This window comes from Ahaetulla prasina, chromosome 2, assembly GCF_028640845.1.
Source record: "Ahaetulla prasina isolate Xishuangbanna chromosome 2, ASM2864084v1, whole genome shotgun sequence".
NCBI classification, from domain to species: domain Eukaryota; kingdom Metazoa; phylum Chordata; class Lepidosauria; order Squamata; family Colubridae; genus Ahaetulla; species Ahaetulla prasina.
This window is the reverse complement of record NC_080540.1, coordinates 241,312,545-241,334,758: the sequence shown is the minus strand read 5'-3', so window position 1 is coordinate 241,334,758 and position 22,214 is coordinate 241,312,545. Positions and strand designations below refer to the sequence as shown.

Sequence of the window (22,214 nt, the reverse complement as noted above, 5' to 3'; positions counted from 1 at the left end):
ACTACTATTAATCGTTTCATAGTTCCCATCGCCAATCTCTTTCCACTTATGACTGTATGACTATAACTTGTTGCTGGCAATCCTTATGATTTATATTGATATATTGATCATCAATTGTGTTGTAAATGTTGTACCTTGATGAACGTATCTTTTCTTTTATGTACACTGAGAGCATATGCACCAAGACAAATTCCTTGTGTGTCCAATCACACTTGGCCAATAAAAAAATTCTATTCTATTCTATTCTATTCTAAAAAACTAATTCAATATATGGCCTAAAAATTTTTAAATACAATTAAAAACCCCGTTTAAAACCCCCAATTTAAAACTACGTTTAAGATAGTCCTGCATGTCGAAACAACAACGTCTTCAGCTCGCGGCGAAATCAAACAAATGACTTATCTCAAGCTTGTTCAATTTTACCACAAGCATTAACATTTATATCAATATTATTTGGAAGTGCTTTTCTTAGAAGCTAATTTATTGACAAAAAAGGATTCTTCTGTTGTACTGCCTTTACTATATAAAACTCATCCTTGAAAAGGTTCACTAAAAGAACATGGTAAGAATTCAGCAGAAGGAATAGGCTATGATTCTTAGTAAATTGGACGCATTTGCAGGTTCACTATCATTTGCCAAACAATTTTTTATATTTTAATTTGTTGCTTTGTGGGATATGAAAATGTTTATATTTGCACTTTAAACAGATACTATGCTCAGTTGGCAGCTGTTCATAAAGATATGTGGGGATTATTTTTAAATCAGTAAATTTTCTGTCTAACATTCCCTACTGCAGAAAATTATTATCCATTCACTTCTATAGCCTGTGGCACTATTTGACGATTAACACCCAATGCTTCTAGTCTCCATCTAAATACTTACCAACTCGGTCTGGAAGGACTTCAAGTGCTGAAACCCTCTCATCTTTGTGCAGTTCTAGTCCATAGACACAATCAAATCCATCGTATTTAATAAGGAAGAGAGAGGGGTTTACAGGAACCTGGTCTAGGACTGTGCCTTTCCACTGTGTCACAGGCCCACTCCCTTCTTTCCATCCATGTTGTATTCTGCATCCTACAATATTTCTTCTGGGTTGAGAAATGGGTTTACTTGGTCCCACGTTGTTTCGATGCTTTCTGTATTTGTATATAAAGCCATTAAGATGTAAATACATTGAAAAATTCTATTATGTTGCAGAAGCTGCTCAGAGTCACTTTGAACTGCAAGACTGGTAGCAAATCAATTTATTAAAAAATATGAAGCATCTCATACTTAACTACTCTTTCCTATTAGGAAATATAGTTATTTAATACAACACATGGACACAATTTTCAGCAAGGAGCCCAAGTCCACAGTACATTTGCAATACATTCAGTAAATGATACTATGTCTCCTTCCAAATATATCCTTATTTTAGAGAGGAAGTCTTGGATCTTTCTAAAATTATTTCATGTGATTCTAGAATTATCCCAGAAGTGGACGCTGGCTAAACTCCAGAAAATTTCCACTTTAATATAGCACTCTGATCTTGGCTAAGCAAACACTAGTCTTTTCTTAGAAATATGCTTTGTAACTATCATACATTTATTTTAGCTATCTGATTTCAAAAATATGGATTCTACTAGAATCTTTGGCTCCAAAGCATAACATTCCATATTTATTAAAAACAATGTTTTTCCCCCTATTCCCACCCTGCAACTTGTCAGGCAATTTGTATTCTCTCAAAAAAGCCTCCCAGGGCTGGGAAACACTTGAGACAATTTGGATATATGAGAAATTACAGCCAAGGATTTGGAAAACCTAACAGCCTTATGTTTGTTTCCATGCTGAAAATTCCTTAATCTTGAATATATGATATTTGATCTTAGAGGTGTAGAAAAGCTTTACCACTCTTACCAAAAAGAACTAATGTCGCTTAACATGAATTCAGTGTGGGTCATATAATAGTTTTTATTTCTTGCTAAAATTATTATATAGCAGTAGGTTGGGATGGGATAAAAGTTCAACTCTATAACCTTATCATTGTCCATCTTATACATCTCATATTCTACATTCCTTAGCACTTTTTTGCACAAGGACCACATAATAAAATTGATATATTACAGAAGAGAACACAAGAGGAGATAAGTCTTCTCATAATGCCCAAGTTAGATAAAGGATAAAGTCTGAAAATGTCTAGATAACTTAGTTTTTTGAGGAGCAGAAGATTTGCAGATCAGACAAGGAACAGATTGCTTTTCACAAGTTTACAATTGCAGCTCCCTCATAAAAAGGGAAAGCATGAGATTAAAATGACAACACTACTTACTTGTGGGAAGCTCTTTTCTTCATCATGCTGGCAGAGACACCTGCATGCCCTACAAGAAAGAAGAAAACAAGAACTAAGAGGCAAAGTTGCATGATGGGAAGGTTTAAACTTTATTATTTCACATTTGCTGTGGTTAAACACAGAGCATATCGATCAAATCTAATCTATCCTAACTTAAACCAGCCCCAGTGAATTAAACTTTTAGCCCTGTCCCCAGATACCTTGGTATTCATAATTCAAAATTAGGCTTGCCTGAATATAGTAGAAGAGCATACATTTTCTATCCCAACATTATGAATAGCCTTTTCCCTCTTTAATAAACTATAGAATTATCAGATGAAATTATGTCAAATAAACTTTGGTGCTTAAACATTCATGTTGCCAGATAATGTTAGTCTTTGTTATTTGTCTCTCCGTAAATACGGCCAATCTCCAATGACAGGAGACAGAATCTATAACTAGGCTTGCTTAGGTCTTTGCATAGAAAAAAAAATCGTTCTCATTATTTGGATTTTATATTTCAAATTAAGGCAAATATTATGGTTAGACAAGTTTGCTACACAACTGTTTTGGTTCTCATGCTGTTAAAGAGCTAATTATTAAAGATAAAACAGTATCAATTTCTGCAGATCAAGAATATTTTGGGCTACCTCCGTGATCATAATGAAAATATCTGATAAAATCAGAAATTATAGGAAATTATTTTTAAAACATATCCCAAGTCTGTCTTGTATATGGTGATGATTAGTCATGTTCTAGGAACCCTATGCATTGTTAATACCCCATAAATCTTTACTTTACAATATAATATATATAAATATAATGTAAATCTGACTTATAAAAGAACACGACAACCATACAGAAGCTTAAAACTGGTCTTGTACTGACTTACTTAACAACTGCATTGCTTAGTGATTCAGTCCCAATGGTAGTCATAAATTGAGGACTACCGATACAGCTGATAGGCATTTGTTGAGTACACCACTAATAACCTAGTATTTAAGTTGTTTTGCACAAAAATTTCAAGCATAATAATTCAAAATTCGCAAAAAAAGCATATTACATGAAATTAATATGATATCAAGAAATCTATTAAAATATTCTGACAAGCTATTAAACCCAAACAATTAAGTCTGCTTGGGCTAGCTCAAGTATCTGCTTGAATAGTAATCCTTTCCCTTTTCCTAAACTGGGAGCTAACAGACTTTCATTCAGAAAATACACTCTTGAACCTTCTAAAGAAACCCTTAATGTTATCAAGGGCATCAGTTGCAGTTCAATTTAAGATATGCATCACATTTTTTTAATATTAGAAATTTCATTTTTATCCCCAAAGGCTGGCTAAACCCAAACATAGGATCAGTTAGGACAAAATTGCTGAAATGCATATATTAGGTACTGGTCTATGATCATATGAAATCATGAAGAACAAGTAAACAAAATTCACTGCCTAACTTTTTTAAAGCAAGATATCAGAGCCACAGCTTTGATAGTCTAATATAGTTACTACTAATAGAACCATTTTTATTAAAATTGTGCCAGACATGTTGCTGAATACCTAACACTGCAGTTAAGATATAGTCTATGGCCCAAATACAGCTTTGGAAAGTAACATATGGCTATTTGGACGTTTAAGATGGACCATGTGGCTGAAAACACATTATAAATATTCCTGTAGAACAGAAAACAGACTTAGAAGAAGCCTAGAAGATTTAGTAGCAATAACACGATAAGGGCAATCCTATTATAAAAGGAGCTTGTCATGTAATTCCACTGAAGACATTAGCAGATTCTCTCATTATTCAACTTAAAGAATAAACCTTGCCTTTACATTTTTTTTGGGGGTGGGCAAAAGCCAGATATTTTCATATTAGCAATATATGCAGCAGAAAGAATTACTATCACAGTTATCTAGTGTAATCATTGGTTTAAGTGTTCACCGAAATTATCAGATAAAAGATTATCAACTGGCAGATTGTCACTACAATAAGGATGACAACTGATTTAATGCACGACACAACACAACACAATAATATATTACTTTACATAAATACAAGGAAAGCAACTTATATATCCAGCATTTATGGAATGGGTATGGAAGGGGGGTTGTCACTGTTTTGAAAAAGTCATAGCATTTGGATCTTCTAAATAGAGAAAACAAAAACGCAATGTGTGTTCTGATTATTATTTCTCACAAATGTGCATTCTATCTTCATTCACAAAACTATAATTGGATCTAAGCAATAACATCTAAATATGTTGATACACAACACAAAACAATATATAAAGTTTCTATACAGATTAAGTCTCTAACACAATATTTTAATATTTATTTTATCACCTGTTAATTGCTAATCTAACTAAACATAATTATATTTCCTTTTCCACTATTGGGTTTCAATGACTATCAGTTCCTATTTAATACTAGTTTTACTCAAATCAGATATATTTATATTGTGCTCTGATAATTAAAAAAACAACCAAAGAATAGCAGATTTTTCATTCATGAAAAAATAAGACAAACCTACTGCATTTTTTCTTTTTATCAGAAATTCTCTTGTGGTTCTAGAGCAGGAAAATCAGTGGACTAAGTTCTCTTAAGCAGTGGTCTTTTGTTAGGATATTGAATTTACTAGCCGGAACAATAAAGTGTACAATAGGCCTAACATACAGTTGTAGATGATTAGAGTGCTGACTCATGCATGATGCAATCTACACTATGATTGGTTGCTGTAAGTATAAAGGGGGAATTTCCCTTTTCCCCCTCCTTTTTCTTCTGCCTGTTCTATAAACTGTTCAGATTTACCTCATGATATTCCTGACTATCTTATGTTCTTCCTTTTCTGGATGATGGCAAAACTGCTGCAAATTTTAATGTTAAATATATTTATATTTATGCAAAAGACTCCAAGTTTGTGTCAGTGTCTCCAACTTTACCTGGACAGCCGCTGCGCAATTCCGTCATCTTTATATAAAAATTTTTTTTTAGCCAGATTAGATTGGGTAGTATAGAAACAGCTAAATTCTGTTCGTTTATTTTCTGGATCTGGGCAACTAGGAACAAATCTAATACTAAGATTTAAACTCTGGATATTATAATTTTGAGAAAAATTTTAAAAATTATTTTAAGTTATAATTTAGTATTTTATGTTCTTGTTTTATACTGATATATACTGCAGCTATGATCAAAGTAAATATTCATGATAAATCACAAACATATCCCTCATTTTAAAATGTCAATGCCTTTATCTCCTCTGATATAATTGCTTACTAATGGTGATTTTTTTTTCTTCTGGTTTACAACAGTTACAATCAATTACAAAAATAATTTGGCTATCCTGGTAACTTAGTGCTTGAGTAATCTTGACCAACAAGGAATATTTATATCCCATGCATATATGCTTTGAATGGCTTATAACATTAAAAACATACAAATTTAAAAATGGAAAAAGATCTAAAAAGTATTTATAAACATTTCTAATGAGAATTAGCTAGTAAGAATAGGCAAGGCAAACAGATAATAACCTCAGACAAAACTTATACTGCTTATGGGGTGAAATGGCTTTTAAGATGATCACTAACACTTTGAACCCAGAAATAAACTAATTAGTGTCGCTCTTCTGCAGTGTAGCTGAAGAATCAATTATGTAGTGATGTCAAATATCCAACACTGTCTCTGGTCCTACATTTTAAACCTGTAATAATCAAAACTTAATATTAAAATGTAGCCATAGTCACATGCAATATTCACTACAACACACACACACATACACACACCATCCATTAGTTAATTGTTTCAGAGATATTTCCTTACCAGATTCCTCAATGCTTTCAACAATGGCAGAGCTTCATACGTTCTGAAAAGTTCTTAAAGGTTCAGGGAGATATACAGTAATGTATCTGCCTTGAAAGTAGTCTATATATATATATATATATATTCCTATACATATTAAGAGATGATTATGAGATGACCACAGAAAAGGTTTATGACATTTTGTATTAATCTCATAAAATGCTCTACGATAATTATGTCATAAAATATTTTATAAAATTGCCAAATTTCAATTAAATGGAAGATATGAGATTTGGGATTTTGGATTTTATTTTAAAGGCAAGTAATTAACCTTTTTCTCTTTAAATCTACATGTGAGTTAGGATCCTGTGAAGTTATTTTTATTAGGGTCTTCATTAATTTTCCAATTCATCTTTTTAACTCACCCTTCTTTTGATATTATTCTGGTTGGGGGTCTCAATCTTAAATCAGAATGTGAAAGTGATAAACTACTTGTCTCCACCTTCAAAGTGGACATGTTTTCTTACAGTGATTGAAATCATCATGTAGGATAGTGAAATTATTTTCACGATCAACTAAAACTTTGCCATACTTGCTTCATTCACTCTGTTGTCACTATTACACAACATTTATCCTGCAAATCAGTTTCTTTCCTTATAAATTTAAAAACACATGTTCATACATATATTCCAACCATTTTTTTCCTACAATAGCAATTGCAACATTACATTATAGTCCAGGTTTTCTTTTGGTGATCACTTTCTTCAAAAAAATGAATCAATTTAGTATTTGTTAGGGAGTCCCCTGCAAATCCAGCTTTTCAACACACAATCCAATGGGGCTTCATTCCGTTTTTTACTCCAACAAAATCCATGCCACTGTCTATGGTGCTGACATTTCCTTTGGTCCAAAATGGGCCCAAAGGCTTTCCTTCACCCCCTTCGTTTTGAAAGTCAGTGGGTTGCTTCCCTGAAGCTTCCCTTATCCAGAATTTGAGTCTTTCTGAATCTCAGGTTCAGACCTATATGGGGCAACTGAAAACAGCACTTAACCTTTTCATGATCTGGACTGTCGATTTGCACCAGTGTTAGTCTCCCTTCTTCTCCAGTTAGTTATTCTTTGGGCCCCTCGCTGTTGACTTTGGAGCAATCTGAGCTCCTTGTGTGGCCACTTGGGAAAATTAATTGCCCAGCCCTGATCTATGCCAATTGTTATCTGTGGTTAACATTATCAGTTTTGGCTGGCAAGTTTTTATCTGATCTAAGTTGTTAAAGTTAAATACATAGCATGCTTCTTTTTTGTCAGATTTAGGTTGCTAAATCTTAACAGAAATAGATAATTCCATATGGAGTAACCTATAATATGACTCTGACTAAAGTTTGTTCATTAGCTGGAATTAAGGTACTAACCCTTCAGACACACTCTTTAATTTCATCTATTTAAGGTACCATGGTTCAAAAATAGTTGCCCTATGAGGCATCTTGTTTTGCCCAAGTTTACAGACATAAGAATTTTAGTAATACACACACACAGACAACCTTTACCTATATATGTCAAAAATCCAGCACCATTCCTGGTCCTACATTTTAAATTTATTGTGGGATAACACTCTGCAATAACCAAATATTTATATGCAGTATATTATACTATACAATGCAAAGCCTGCCTGAACTGATTTAAGGAATGATATAAATAGCAAAAGACATTCTGTCAAATTAAGTCAATATGAGGACAGCACAAAACTTCAACTAAATCCTCCATACCTATATGCAAATATTCTTAACAGTGCATGAGGAATGAGTTGTAATTTACAGCTGGCCTATGTCCTTCAGCATGGTTAATTCATGCTGCATATAGCGACTATAAGCAAAGCCTGCCTAAATATTTCTGCACATCGTTTTTGATTAAAAAGAACCAAAGCCTTATCAGGACAAAACAAATTTAGGCAGACATCTGCACATGCAAGATAATATACAAAGAAGAAATGAGTAAGGACAATCAGTTTTAAACTGATTCGGATTTTCGAAGAGGCTTCCTGAGAAACTGATCTAGATCTCTTTTTTTAGTAGCCAACAGTTCTAAAGGAACAGCAGGAACATCACCTACCCTCTTACGTCCCTCTTGCCATGTTGAGCATTCCAGAATGAATGTGCCAGTCTACATTTGCAGTGGATGTCTAGTGTGACAAACGCAAGAAACTAGCAGAACTCTCAGGTACAGGCATCTGGCCTCCAACACCTAGAAGCACCACAATGCAAGATATGGAACTACAGCCATCAATGTTTGTTATCCACTGTTGGGATGTAGTATAATATTGCTACCTACCTGCATCAGCTCTGGATCGCTGACCTGGTGCCTTTCCAAATGGGGTCTTCATTCATCAGTATTTAAGTGAGCAGCAAAGCTGCTAAACTAGGGTGAAAATCCAGTTCTGTGCGGAGCTGCAATGTTTCTCTGTCTTGGAATAATAATACCAAACTCCAAAATGGGATTATTTTCCCTTGATGATCTTCAATTACAATATTCTGCAAATGAAAAAAATTATTAGTAAAAAGTCTATAGAATTATGGTAAGAGATTCTGTGCATCTAATTGGCCCGATGAAAGGCATACATATCCACACAAGTCACAATGATAAAACAATCTGCATGTGTCTGCACACTGCAAATTCCATCCTTATTCACATGCATTATGATGCCTGACAAAGATATAAGTTGCAATGTTTGTGTTGTGACATCATGACACGTTTCATTACTTGGCTTCCTTGTTCCTTCTCTCAGACTCCACTGATGAAGGATCTCTAGACACAACAACCTCTTTCCAATATGTTGTTAAATCACTAAGGATTATAGTACAGTAAGGCTGTTATCATTCTTATTTTTCTTTGGATTGAACAAAGTTATCAGTTCTCACTAATATGACTTTTTCAAAACCAGGTAATTCTTAAAATACAGTCAAGTTTTCTTCAATTTGTATGGAAAGAGAACAAAAGGGCTTGTTACTCATCTATGATGGGGGGGATTTCTTGGAGTGACAATCTATGAATTCAAACACACAAATCATGTGCCAGTGCACAGTTCATTAAATGTATTTTATAGCTTATAGCCATAGTTCTCAACCTTTTCTTCGTCACAGACCCCCTTTACAGACCTTTTATGGCCAAAGATCATGTCCACAAGCTTAACTAAAGATTTAACAGTTCTTCAAGACTTTATGGACCCCGTGACAATATGGCGGCCCCTCAGGTGTCCGCAGACCACAGGTCGAGAAACACTGACTTATATAGTATTCCTGGAAGGAATCTTGCCCCCTGCCTCACTTGTACCATGAATTTGTAGCATGATTTGATTATGCTAACTCCCCTCAGTTTTTAAGAACATAATGAAACACCAAAACATGTAGAATGGTTGTGTGAATTCACAGAAAACCAATGAAAAATTCCAGTTACATCTGATGAAATAAAGTGAGGCTTACAAAAACCTTTTCATAAACTTGTATTAGTCAAAAAAGGTACCATGCTCCTTCTGATTTTTTTTGTCACTGTAGACCAACATGGCTTTCCTCCTACATTAATACAAAAGGATCACTGTTATTTTGCCAATGCACACTAAAGCTTCATGCTTTTCTTCTTTTAGAAAAACATTGGGAAGAGAGACACAATTTTTAAAAGGGGTCTTTCATCTTAGTTTCAAATGAAAGTCAATCACTATTTGAACATCAAGAAAATAGTTTCTCTTTCAGTTTTGAAGAATTGGGAAACCACTGTAGGCAATTTAATAGCCCAATCCAAGTAGAATGCAAAAGCAGATTTAAGAAGGAAAAGTTTGGACAAATGACAGTCTTATCCCATGAAAATAAAAGAAGGATCACTTCTATGCAAGGCACATAATACTCTCAGTTGGTGAGTTGATGTCACAATGCCATCTTTTATGATGGCAATTGACTTGGGGATCAATCAGAAGGACTTCGACCACATACAGATAAGGCTTGAAAGATTTGATAACATGAAAGAAGAAAGATCTTCCAGACAGAATGATGGAAATAGGCAAGTTAAAACTTGTAAAGCGCTTTTATTACTTTTTGTAAAAAAACGAGTACTGTCTGCTGGAGGGTGGAAAGAAGAAATGGTATGAGGTATATTCTTATATGAGAGGAGCCATGTTATTTTATGAATGAAGTAAAGACTCAAATTTGGTGAATCTGGCTTCATAAAGAGTCCGTGCTCCTTTTGTATGAAGCCCTCAAAGGATTTATATTTAGCTACATATCGTCATTGAGAAAACCTATTTATGTGACTGTTAAGAGTAGTAACTGACTTGATAGCACAGAATCAATCAATATGTAAGGATCTCCTTGAGGACAGATGAGAAGGCATGAGGAATTTCTTTAGATTAAATTCTAAGGTGATGAGCAACTCAATCCACCTTGCAAAATGGGAAGTTAAGATCCAGGTAATCCATTTGCTCTTAATGGGTAGAAAATGATTTGGAAAATAAGTAAAATGCAACAGAGGAGCAAATCATGGCACCCAAAGCTACCACAATGTAACAATGGTGTAGCTGATAGAATTCCTCTGGATTTTTGCAAGGAAACTGTTCAAAAGGAGCATCTGTGGAAAAAAGCAAAACTGAAATCTATTCTGACAGAACAAGAAAGCATAGCCTAAAAGCAAGGTATCTATTCTGTACCTCAAGTAACCAGGACCTACACCATGTATAGCTTTATGAACAGCAATCTTGGATTGCTGCTGGAAACAAAATGGCAACCACTACAGCTTGCAAAGCAGAGGTGTTAACTTGGGCATTCTGAGACATGCCTATCACTGTCTGCTCTGTTGCATTCTAATCTAGACCATTTGAAGTTTTCAGTGGTCTTCAAGGGCAGCCGCGCATAGTGTGTATTATAGTAGTCAAGCTGTGAAATGACACAGAACTGGTAGAAAGGTAATGTTATGGGTCCTGCGTATGATGGGGTCATCTGGCAAGACCCCGGAGAGCTTTTTCTGCTGCAGGCCCACTCTTTGCAACATCATCTCCCAAGTGAAACTGGCCCTGATTCTTGTTGGATTTCGGAGGAGCCTGATGATATCATGGAGATCCAGTGAAGCTGGTGGAGAGCCTGCTAAATAGCTGTATTTCTAGGAAAATGAATGGTGCTCTCTCACAGATTGTGTTTTTTACGGTTTTTAATAGCTTAAACATTATTTTATTGATTTCTATGGTTATTTTTTAGTTATGTTTATAACTATTTGGGGGGAGATGTTTAACCTTGTAAGCTGCTGAAAGTCAAGGCAATGAGATGGGCATCGGGAGGGGAGGGAGGGAAGGAAGGAAGGAAGAAAGGCAGAGGTGATTCCAACCCATCCAAACTTATACAGGCTCCAGGCACTAGGATAGAACCTCAACAGCCTCACTTGGCCAACCTGGGGTCAAAAGACCCAAGTACCATCAGCATACCGATGATGTAGAATTCCATACAGGTGGATGATCTCTGACAATAGTTTGATATAAATACTGAAAAGGAGGGAAGAGAGAATCCCTGTGGAGGGAATCCCACAAGGGAGGGGCGAGGGCCATGGAATGTGGAAGACAGCCATTAGAAAGCATACATATCCTCAAACATATAATGTTTGAGGATATTTAATGTTTTACAGTCATAGGCAGTACATAAAGACAGTATGCTTGACTCAAACTAAAAACATAGCATTTGGGCACCCTCTTGTGGCAACTTTCTACAGCTGTATCAGCTAATCTTTCCCAAACAGGGAATCTCCTAATATTCCTTAGACAATGATCTTCCTAGTTGGTCTCTGTGGTCTTAGGGTTTTATGGTTGTCAGGACACGTGTGTGATTTTCAATGTTTTTTTGCAATACTATTAAACGTGGCTACATTTTATAAATTTTAGACTTATTTAATGTTTTGTGATATTTTAAATGCTATAACTTAATATTATATACCGCCTAAAGTGCATAACCTAGCATGCTGAATGCAAATATGTAAAATAAATATAAATAATCCACTTTCTTACATGATTCAAGATTTACACATACACTATTAAACAGCCTATCTTTGGAGTCAGTACAGTACGGTAACTAGTTTTTTTTTCTTAGAGAATAGCGTGTAGAGTGTAGGTGAACAGTAAGATTTAAGCTCCAACTATAGTCTTCTAGATTTTCCACATACCGAATTACAGGTAGTCCTTGTAATTATATTACAAATATAATGGAGCCTTCCCATTCCATTTGTACCTCAAGGATTCGTGGGAGTGAATCTCGTACCTTAAATGAGATCACTCCCTGCTTTCACCCATACATTTGCTAATTTAATGCGTGGGCAAATGCATGGTTTATTAAGTGCACGAGGTATATCATGGTGGGGAAGGCCATGGGGGTGCCTAGTGATGGAACACTAACCCTAACCCTCCCCAACCTACTAAGATACCTCATGCTTCCCTCTCCCTGCCATGCCGGACTAACTTACCTTGGAAAGATGTCTCCTCTCTGCTGTGGTTTATTTCCCTTTGAGGGAGAGTCGAGTTGATGGAAGCTCCTGGGCGTGAAGTGTTTGCAGTGCCTGTCCCCTACTCCTCCCCCTTGATACTTTTCACCGAGATGGAGACCTGACAGAGACTGGAAGCTTCATCTGTGTGCAGATGGGGCCTTTACAAATGGAGGGATTCCCTCCTTTTTCAAAGGCCTCACAGGTGCCTATGGGGTGTTTCAAAATGAAGTGAATCCCTCTGTTTTCAAAGGCTCCATTTGCACGTAGATAAAGCTTCCACTCTGTGTCAGGTCTCCGTCTGGGCGAAAAGTAGTTGGGGAGGAGGGGGAGGAGCGGGAGACAGGTACCGCAAATACTTTTTGCGCTGAGAATTAAAGTTTCTGGGGTCCGTGATCTCGTGAGAGTTCAGGCACCCAGTCTCTGCAAAAGAGGATGGGTGCCTGAACTCACGCGATATTACAGCACTCAGGAGCTTCCATCAATTGTCTTCTCCTTCAAAAGTAAAGAAACTTGTAAGGTTAGTCCTGTGTGGCAGGATGGGAGAGGGAAGCAGTCGTGGGGAGCGGGGTGAGTAGAGTGAATGTTGCAGACCTGTGCAGTCATTCATAAGGACGAACAACTGCCATGGTGCTGCAGAATTCGTAATTTTGGGACTTGCTCATAAACACTAGAGGGCACTCATCTTGTAACTTCGAACTGGCGCTAAATGAACACTCGTAACCTAGGGATTAGCTGTACTCAGTATATTTGCTCTTCTGATGGTTTTTTCAAATAGTCTCTACAGAGTACAGTAACTGTGTATTGTCATTTCAAATGTCCCCTATTCAGTTTGAATTGAGTTTGAAAAATATTTTATTCCTCCACGGTTATATAACTGATTACAATACAAGTAATACAGCTTTTATTTTTATAATACAGCTTTTATTTTTTTTGCACCTAAATTAGTTACCATATAGAGAAACATTTACTTTTCTTATTGAGGCACAATCAGAACCAGATTGAAACCTACTATTGGGTCTGTCTGTAAACTTCAGTTGGGCAAAATTACAAGTTACAGAGCAACAATTATTGAACCAAAGTAACAATAAATGGGCTAACAAACAGAATGCTGGAACACATGACTCCATCGAAATGAAATTTGGGAAAGTTGTGGCCACTTCAGTGCTCCCGCACCTTCTGACTATACTTCCCAGAAACCATAGGTTGTCTAGCACAAGGGAAGATGGGAGGGGCATATCCCTGTTCTCTTTCCTGCTTCCCTCTGGGCCCTTTTTGTAATAATGTAATTATTATTTTGTAATAATGGATATAAATTAGTGCATTTCCCAGGACTGGAAGATTTAGAAGCATAATATGGATTTAGAAGATTTGAATTGTGGAAATTGAAAGAATGTTTAATATTGTCAGCTCTCCCAGGTATAGCAGACAGGAAACAAGACTATGACCCAAATCTACTATTTTGTAAGACTACATTAATAAAATTTTACAAGTCTAAAAGTACCAGTAATACTACAGAGATAATAACATGGAAACAATAATTTCATATGACTAGAATTTCATGACTAGAATTTATATTGCCTCTAAAATTTTACTCTTCCTGATCACATAAATAGGTAACCAAGCATTTTCAAATCAAAATCTAGTATGAAGATTAAATTTGCTTCAAAATGAATGCACTTCAAATTGAAATGCTAATTTCATATTCCTTTTCATATGAAGAGGACAGCATATAAAAGCAAATTATATGGTGATGACCATCCAACACAGCCTGTTCATTTTCTTTTTAAAAGTCGACTTGCCCACATAAGCCAATGTCTTTGATCAATAACTCTCTCAAGCATCATCTCAAGACTTTTAAGTTTGCACAGCAAAATTTATCTGAATTTTTTAAAGACAAGATACAGGTTGTGGATCTTTGTACATATAGTTCAAATCAAGCTATAAATTATTTCTGAAAATACACCATCTCTCTCAGACTGAATATAAATTGCACAAGATATAGATAAATCAACTATCTTGGACAAAAACACCCAGTCTCTATGTTGCATTTGATTAATATTTTCTCTTCATAGTCCCCTTTTTTGCTAAATAGTACCCAAATTAGCTAATAATAATAAACAATATACAGTATAATACAATTAAGAATAAAGCAAAATCAAATCAAACCAATCCAGGAAACCCTAATGAATTAAAACTAATGACAACACATTTACAATTTAAATTATGGAAAGAGACTTTCAAAATATGGCAAAGAACAAACCAGTAACTGATGAAACTGCTCTAATAGCTTGCTTCCCGTGATCATCCAGCATTCTGAACCAGGACAATAATCATATTAAGTCCACTAAAACAGTCTGAACAACTTAAAATATGCATCCAAGAATAGGTTTAAATTTACCATCACTCTTTATATGCAGAAAAGCTTCTGACCATTATAATAAACATCTGGAAAATTATAAGGTGGCTAAAATGACTCTTTACATGTTTTTAATTAAATCATATTTATAAAATTTAGACTAGATTTAAGCATTTCTTAAAATTATTGATGCAAACATAAAATGAAAATCAGTTTGATGAAGTGGTTAAGGTACTGGGCTAGAAACCAGGGGTGAAATGCTACCGGATTGGACCGGATCAGGCGAGTAGCTAGCAGAGATTGGGTCTGGTTCGCCGATCCAGTAGCAATCGCTGGCTGGCCACGCCCCCGAACCAGTCCACAGCCCGCAGTCCAGCCTTCGCAAGCTGGACACCGGGACACCGGGAAGAATGCTCGCCACCTGTTCGTCCTTCGGTCAGGGGCCGGGGCCCATTCCCCGAGGCCCTGGAGCCGCCGCCTGCCCCAACCGAGCAGGGAATGCACCATTCCCCGATTCCGGCCATTCCCCAGAGCTGCTGCCCGCCCGCTGCCCGTTGGCCCTTTGCCTTTGGTCAGGGCCCAGGGATGCCTCATTCCCCTGAGACCCCGGAGCTGCCACCTGCCTCAACTGGGTCAGGGAATGCACTATTCCCCGACACCAGTCTTGCGATGGAGCCACCGCCCGCTCTTCCTTCACCACGCGGCGTATACTTACTTTCCTCCAGCAGCTGGCTGCCAGGAAAGGCAAGCGTCCAAAAGTTACTGGAGTCCCTCTCCTTGAATATGCTGCCGCCATTGCTGCTTGTTCCATGCACCGGCTGTGCAAGCGTACACCGTTTATTTCATTTATCAGCGGCAGGTTGGGTGTGTGCTTGCGCAGCCAGCGCATAGAACAAGGCGGCATATTCAAGGAGAGCAACTCCGGTAACTTTTGGATGCTTGCCTTTCTTGGCAGCCAGCCCGCTGGAGGAAAGTAAGTATATGCCACGTGGCGAAGGAAGAGCGGGCGGCGGCTCCGGGACAAGGCTGGTGTCGGGGAATGGTACATTCCCCGACCCGGTTGAGGCAGGCGGCGAGCAGGTGGCGACTCCAGGGCCTCAGGGAATGGGCAGAATAGAAATGTTAAAAAAATTCCTACTGGGTTCTGTGGGTATGGCTTGGTGGGGGGGGTTGTGACTGAGTGGGCATGGCTGTGAGGGACATTGAGTTGGCCATGCCCACTCAGTCACAGGACACACCCACCCACCAAGCCACACCCACAGAACAGGTAGCAAAAATTTTTTAGATTTCACCCCTGCTAGAAACCAAGGGATTATGAGTTCCATGTCCCATCATAGATATGAAAGCTAGATGGATGACTTTGGGCCAGTCATTCTCCTAGCCCACAAACATGAGGCTCAGGTGAGAAGCCTGCTAGCCAATTCCTGTCACAACCAATGGATCAACTGTTTTGATTTTAAAAAATGCACTTTCAGGAAAATGCTAGGAAGAAAAGAAGGATAAATATGATGTAGCCCACACAAACAATAAAACTTCTAATTCTTGCATGTTCAACTTGGTAATAGAAGAGAAATTAACTGAAATATTGGATGAGTGATTTCCTTTCAAAAATACAAAATTCAAAGGTAAATAAATAAAAAAATTGAATTCATAGAGTAGATATGGGCAAAATGGGAACGTCTCAATCAATACATTCCTAAAATCCTAACAATTTTAAAACTATCTTTCTGGATTTAAAGCTTTAGTCTGTTGTTGTTGTTGTTGTTATTTATCATTATTATTAGCATATGGCGTCATAATGCAGAGTAGTCATTTGGCTACCAATTTACTAGTTTTTTAATAGGAAATTCTCTAATGTTTCCTATGGTGTGCCACAGAAAAGCAAGCTAGCTTCATCTGCGTCATCGAAGGAGCCCCTCCCTCCCCTTGCCTTGCAAAGGAGTGTCACAACCAAGCAGGTTCAGAGTTGACAGAAACCTGCTGCCTGCCTAGCTTGCCTCCCTACCGAAGTGGTACCTATTTATCACTTGCATACAACATGCTTTCAAACTGCTAGGTGAGCAGAAGCTGAGCAAATGACGGGAACTCACTCCACCATGCAGCGCTAGGGTTCGAACCACTGGAGCAGAGACCATCTCCAGTGTCATTAAGACACTAAGCCACTATGCCTTCATACTTGAATGAATGAGAGCAGTGATCGCGAACCTTTTAGGGACCAAATGTCTGAACTGCAACCCAAAACCCACTTATTTATCAAAAAGTGCCAACATGGTAATTTAATCTGAATAATGAGGTTTTGTGAGGAATTTCATTCACTCTTTCACAACTTGACTTCTCCCTGATGGCATTGGATTTCTTTAGCAGCACAACTCAGGAATGATGGAAGTGTAGTGCAGTAGCCTCTGGAGGGCCATCACATCCTTATTCCTTCCCTCCTTCCCCCCTCCTCTGATTTCACTTTCCTTCCTTTAATCCTGTATATTATGGTTTGTTATTGTTAGTATTTATTAAAGAATGCTGTGTAGCTTAGAAGCTCTCAGCAAACACAACAGCAGCTATTGTTTGTGGCTGAAGCTGTATTGGGCTGTTATTTACACACACACACACACACACACACACACCTATTTTTATTCCATTTTCCCTGAGTCTTGGGAAAGGAATGGCATCTTTTCCCCATCCCCATCTTTAATAAACCATAACCCCCCCTTGCTACCTTTTAGCTACTATTGTCTCATCTTGCTTCCCCCTCCCCTTAAAACGAGGCTAGGGAAGAAAGCTGGGAGAGAGGAATCTAAGGGGGAGGGAAGAAGAGATCCAAGCAGATCCCTCTCTGAATAGCCTCCTGCCCAGATTTCAACTGATTTCCTCTCTGATCTTCTGATAAACAGATCCCACCCCCCTTTTGGGACCACCGGGTATTTATTTTCCCCATTTATTAGGGGAAATTAGATTTTTATTGGGTCTTTCCCCACCCCCGACCCCCGTCCCACACCAAAAGGAAAGCCAGCCGGGCTTCTCCTCCTAGAAGCTCCCCTATCCTTCCCCCTGCTCCCTTCCCCCTACCTACCATTCAATCCCACTTAGGGACAGTGGACCGCACGCTAGAAATGCATGTTGGGGTGACATGGGAGCGTGCCTTCTGACGCTCCAGCGCTCGGCCCACAATTCTGTGTGCTCACCCAGGCCTGGCTTGCTGAGGAGGGGGGGCAACCCTGATGCCTCCACTGCCCTCCCCACAGACCCAGTCATTGCTGCCCTGCTTTCTCAAAGGCATGGCATATTTCAAAGGTGGCAGCTCACGTTTGGAGGTGCCAAAGAGTGGGAGAGCTGGGCCACGCCTCTCCATCATCCAACTCACCAATGGGGGTGCTTCTGTTGGGCCAACCACCACCCCGCTGGGCTTTTACTTTTTTCACCATTGAATTTCATTTTGTTAGAGAGCACTGAGTGTTCAAGTCTGCCTTTCTGTATCTTAAGCCTATCTTCTGGAGTGTTGGCTATTACTGCCACCTTGGTGTCGTCTGCAAATTTGATGAGTTCCCTATATATCCCTCACTAAATCATTGAAGATGTTGTTGAAGAGTACTGGGCCTAAAACAGAGCCTTGTGGTACTCCACTGCATACTTCTCTCCATGTAAATGCAGTTCCATTGAGAACTACACATTCAGTGGTTGTTCAGCCAGTTATGAATCCATCTGGTGGTGATGCTGTCTAACCCACTTTTTCTATCTTATCAAGTAGTAGGTTATGGTCTACTTTATCAAATGTCTTACTGAAGTCTATCCACAGCATTTCTCTGGTCCACTTTGTCAAATTTTGTCACTTTGTCAAAGAATGCAATAAGATTTATGTGGCATGATGTTTTTGACAAACCCATGTTGAATTTTGGTTATGACTTTGTTTGCCTTCATTGAAATTAGGCATCACATATGTTTTATGTTTGTTGTTACTCTTTGTAAGATGTATTTTTTTGACTTCATGTAGCCTATGTAACCAAATATATCTTTGGAAATAATTTATATTTATTAATATTCACAATTATTCTTAATCAATTCTCAATTATTAATATTTACAATTGATTTCCAATCTATATATAGATTGGACTAAAGACTATAAATATAGACTTTATTTAAAAAAAGATATTATTTCTAACTTCCAGATTCTCACTATATAATCCATACTATCTAATGTGTCCCTATTTGCTCATTAAGATCTAAAAGAGAGACCTTTTACTGAATCCCAGAAGTGGCTGAGATAAGGATCTGTTATCTATTAATTGTATTATATCTAGCAAAACAGAATTTAAACAAATATATAAAGCTGATTTTAAGGATCAATAGGGGAATTAGACAGGGATGTATTTTATCACCAATTTTGTTCAATCGATATGCTGAAATGATCATGCGGAAGTTAGATCTGGAACTGCCCGATGTTGGAGTGAAGACTGTGGGAAGAACAATAAATAATATTAGGTATATGTATATGTAACATGAGGAGAAATCTCAACAACCTTAGATATGCAGATGATACCAATGTAATGGCAGAAAGTGAAGAGGAACTAAGAGCCTCTTGATGGGGGTGAAGGAGGAGAGTGCAAAAGTTGGCCTGAAACTCAACATTAAGAAAAATAAGACCATGGGATCTGGCCCTCTCAATTCCTGGCAAATACATGGAGAAGAAATGGAGGTAGCAACAGATTTTATTTTCGTGGGCTCCAAGATCACCGCAGATGGGAACTGCAGCCAAGAAATTAAAAGATGGTTGCTCCTGGGGAGGAAAGCTATGGCAAAACTAGATGGCATATTAAAAAGCTGAGCCATCACTCTGCCAACTGAAGTGCATATAGTCAAGGCTATGGTTTTCCCAGTTGCTGTGAAAGTTGAACCATAAAAAAAGCTGAGTGCCAAAGAATTGAGGCCTTTGAACTATGGTGCTGGAGAAGACTCCTGCAAGTCCCTTGGACTGCAAGGCGATCAAACCAGTCAGTCCTAGAGGAGATCAACCCTGACTGCTCTTTAGAAGGCCAGATCCTGAAGATGAAACTCAAATACTTTGGCCACCTAATGAGAAGGAAGGACTCAATGGAGTAGAGCCTAATGCTGGGAAAGATTGAGGGCAAAAGAAGAAGAGGACAACAGAACGTGATGGCTGGATGGAGTCACTGAAGCAGTAGGTGTGAGCTTAAATGGACCCCAGAGGATGGCAGAGGACAGGAAGGCCTGAAGGAACATTGTCCATGGGGTCGTGATGGGTGGGACATGACTTCGAACTAACAACAACAACAACACAGATCATATAATACCATTGGCTGAAAATAATGGAAAATATGTTCTGGAAAATCAAGGATGAAAGTGAAAAAGTAGGATTGAGTCTTAACTTTGGGAAAACAAAGACGACGACAATAGCTGCAGACATGAAATATTTAAAATGGATAAGGAAGAAATTGATTTGAGAAAGTTATTTCCTTAAATCAAAAACTGTTCATGATGGCAGTTCTACTCCTGAAATCAAATGCAGGATAACCTTAGGCCACACTGCAATGATTAATATGAATAAGTTCTGGAAAAGCAGAAATATTGATATAAATACAAAAAGTAGGGTAGTTAGGGCAATAATCTTCCCTATGATGATATATAGTCGTGAGAGTTGGGCACCAAGTATGGCTGATAGAAGAATTGAAGCCTTTGAACTATGGTGATGGCATAAATTATTGCATATACCATGGACAGCCCCAGCAACCAACAGAGAGGTGCGGAATTGTATAAAACCAGTCAATTCACTAGAAGTCAAAATCACAAGACTACATCTGATTTACTTTGGCCATGTTATGCATGCCAATTCATTGGAGAAATCTATGATGTTAGAAATGGCTAGTGGAACAAAAAAAGAAAAAGGGACAAGCAAAGATGACGGCTTGGTAACATCAAAACTGATACAAAGATCAACATCGAACAACTGAAAGCTGTGTTTGTCAGAGTAGCATGTATTAACTCACCAAGAGCTGGACCTGACTGAACAATTACAAAAATAAACAACAAATCTTATTATTACCAGAAGGGGTTTCTAAATTGAGTTGTTAGAACCACAATGGTTCAGCTTTACATGACCTTTCCTAAAGAAAAAGTTAAGAGTGATTTTGAAGCAAGAAAACCATATGAGCATATATGGAAACAAAAAACCTAATTCAATTCTCACTGCTTCATTATTCTATTTTATATGCTGAAGGAAAGAGGCAGATGTATCTTTTGGAAAATATTTATTGTAATAATTTTAGATAATAACATTAAGTTAGATTGCTATTCAGATAACAAAACTGAAGCATTCCTCTATCAAGGAAAATCTCTTCATTTCACATATTAATTTAATTTCATATGTGGGATGCCTATACTCAACCTATTTAACTACATTTCAAAGTTTGACAACTTTGCCAAAGATGTATACTATATTTTTGGACTATAAGACACACCAGAATATAAGACGCATCAAGATTTCAAAGAGGTAAACAAGAAAAATAAAGTTTTTGTCCTCCTCAATCCCCAGGAGCTCTTTGCAGGCTTTCCAAACCCTCTGCAGGACACATTGTATAATATATGTAAGATGCACCAACATTTCTACCCTCTTTTTTTGGGGGGCGGGGGGGGGAAGGTGTGTCTTATACTCCCAAAAGTATTGTATATTAGTTCAGGATTTAAATATTCTAGAAATAAATCTTAATGAGCCTTTAGGCAAATTAGAGACCAGTTATTTCAAAGATAAAACATCTGAGAATACTGAGGATGTACCACATAACCAAACTTTAAAAGGACACCAGATAGGAGATTACAATAAAATAAGATAGTAACATTTACCATGATAGCTGTCTATTACTTGATTTTAATTCTAGGCAATGCTACACTCTTGTCAAAAGAAAAACTTGAGTTAGTATCTTGTGCAGTATAGTCCTTGACTTATGACCGGTCATTTAGGAACCATTTGAAGTTACAACAGACTCCATAAACGCTACTTATGATCCAGATTCAAAGTTCTGACAGTTGTGTCGTGTCCCCCCACCATGACTGCATTTTGGGCACTTGGCAACCAGCCTGCAATTACAGCCATTTCCATGTCCCACGGTAACGTACATGCAATTTACAACATTTTTGCCAGAAACCAGCATTTACAATGGGTTTGCTTAACGACTGTGGTGTCTTCTTAACAACCACCGCAAAAATCAGTGGTTATAAAATCGTGTGGTCACATAGTTACCTGCTTTATC

General features: G+C 37.6%; 1 protein-coding gene across 1 annotated transcript in view; it reads right to left on the bottom strand.

Annotated features, from left to right (window-relative positions):
* Nucleotides 1-22,214, bottom strand: part of SPIN1 (spindlin 1) — a 58,177-nt gene that overhangs the window by 15,619 nt on the left and 20,344 nt on the right. Inside the window, exons 3-5 of the mRNA XM_058166574.1 lie at nt 8,427-8,626; nt 2,309-2,357; nt 883-1,136 (exon numbers count right to left, since the gene is read on the bottom strand). Coding sequence (XP_058022557.1) covers nt 883-1,136; nt 2,309-2,357; nt 8,427-8,478 — 355 coding nt within the window. The 5' untranslated portion in view covers nt 8,479-8,626. The remainder of the gene's footprint in view (nt 1-882; nt 1,137-2,308; nt 2,358-8,426; nt 8,627-22,214) is intronic.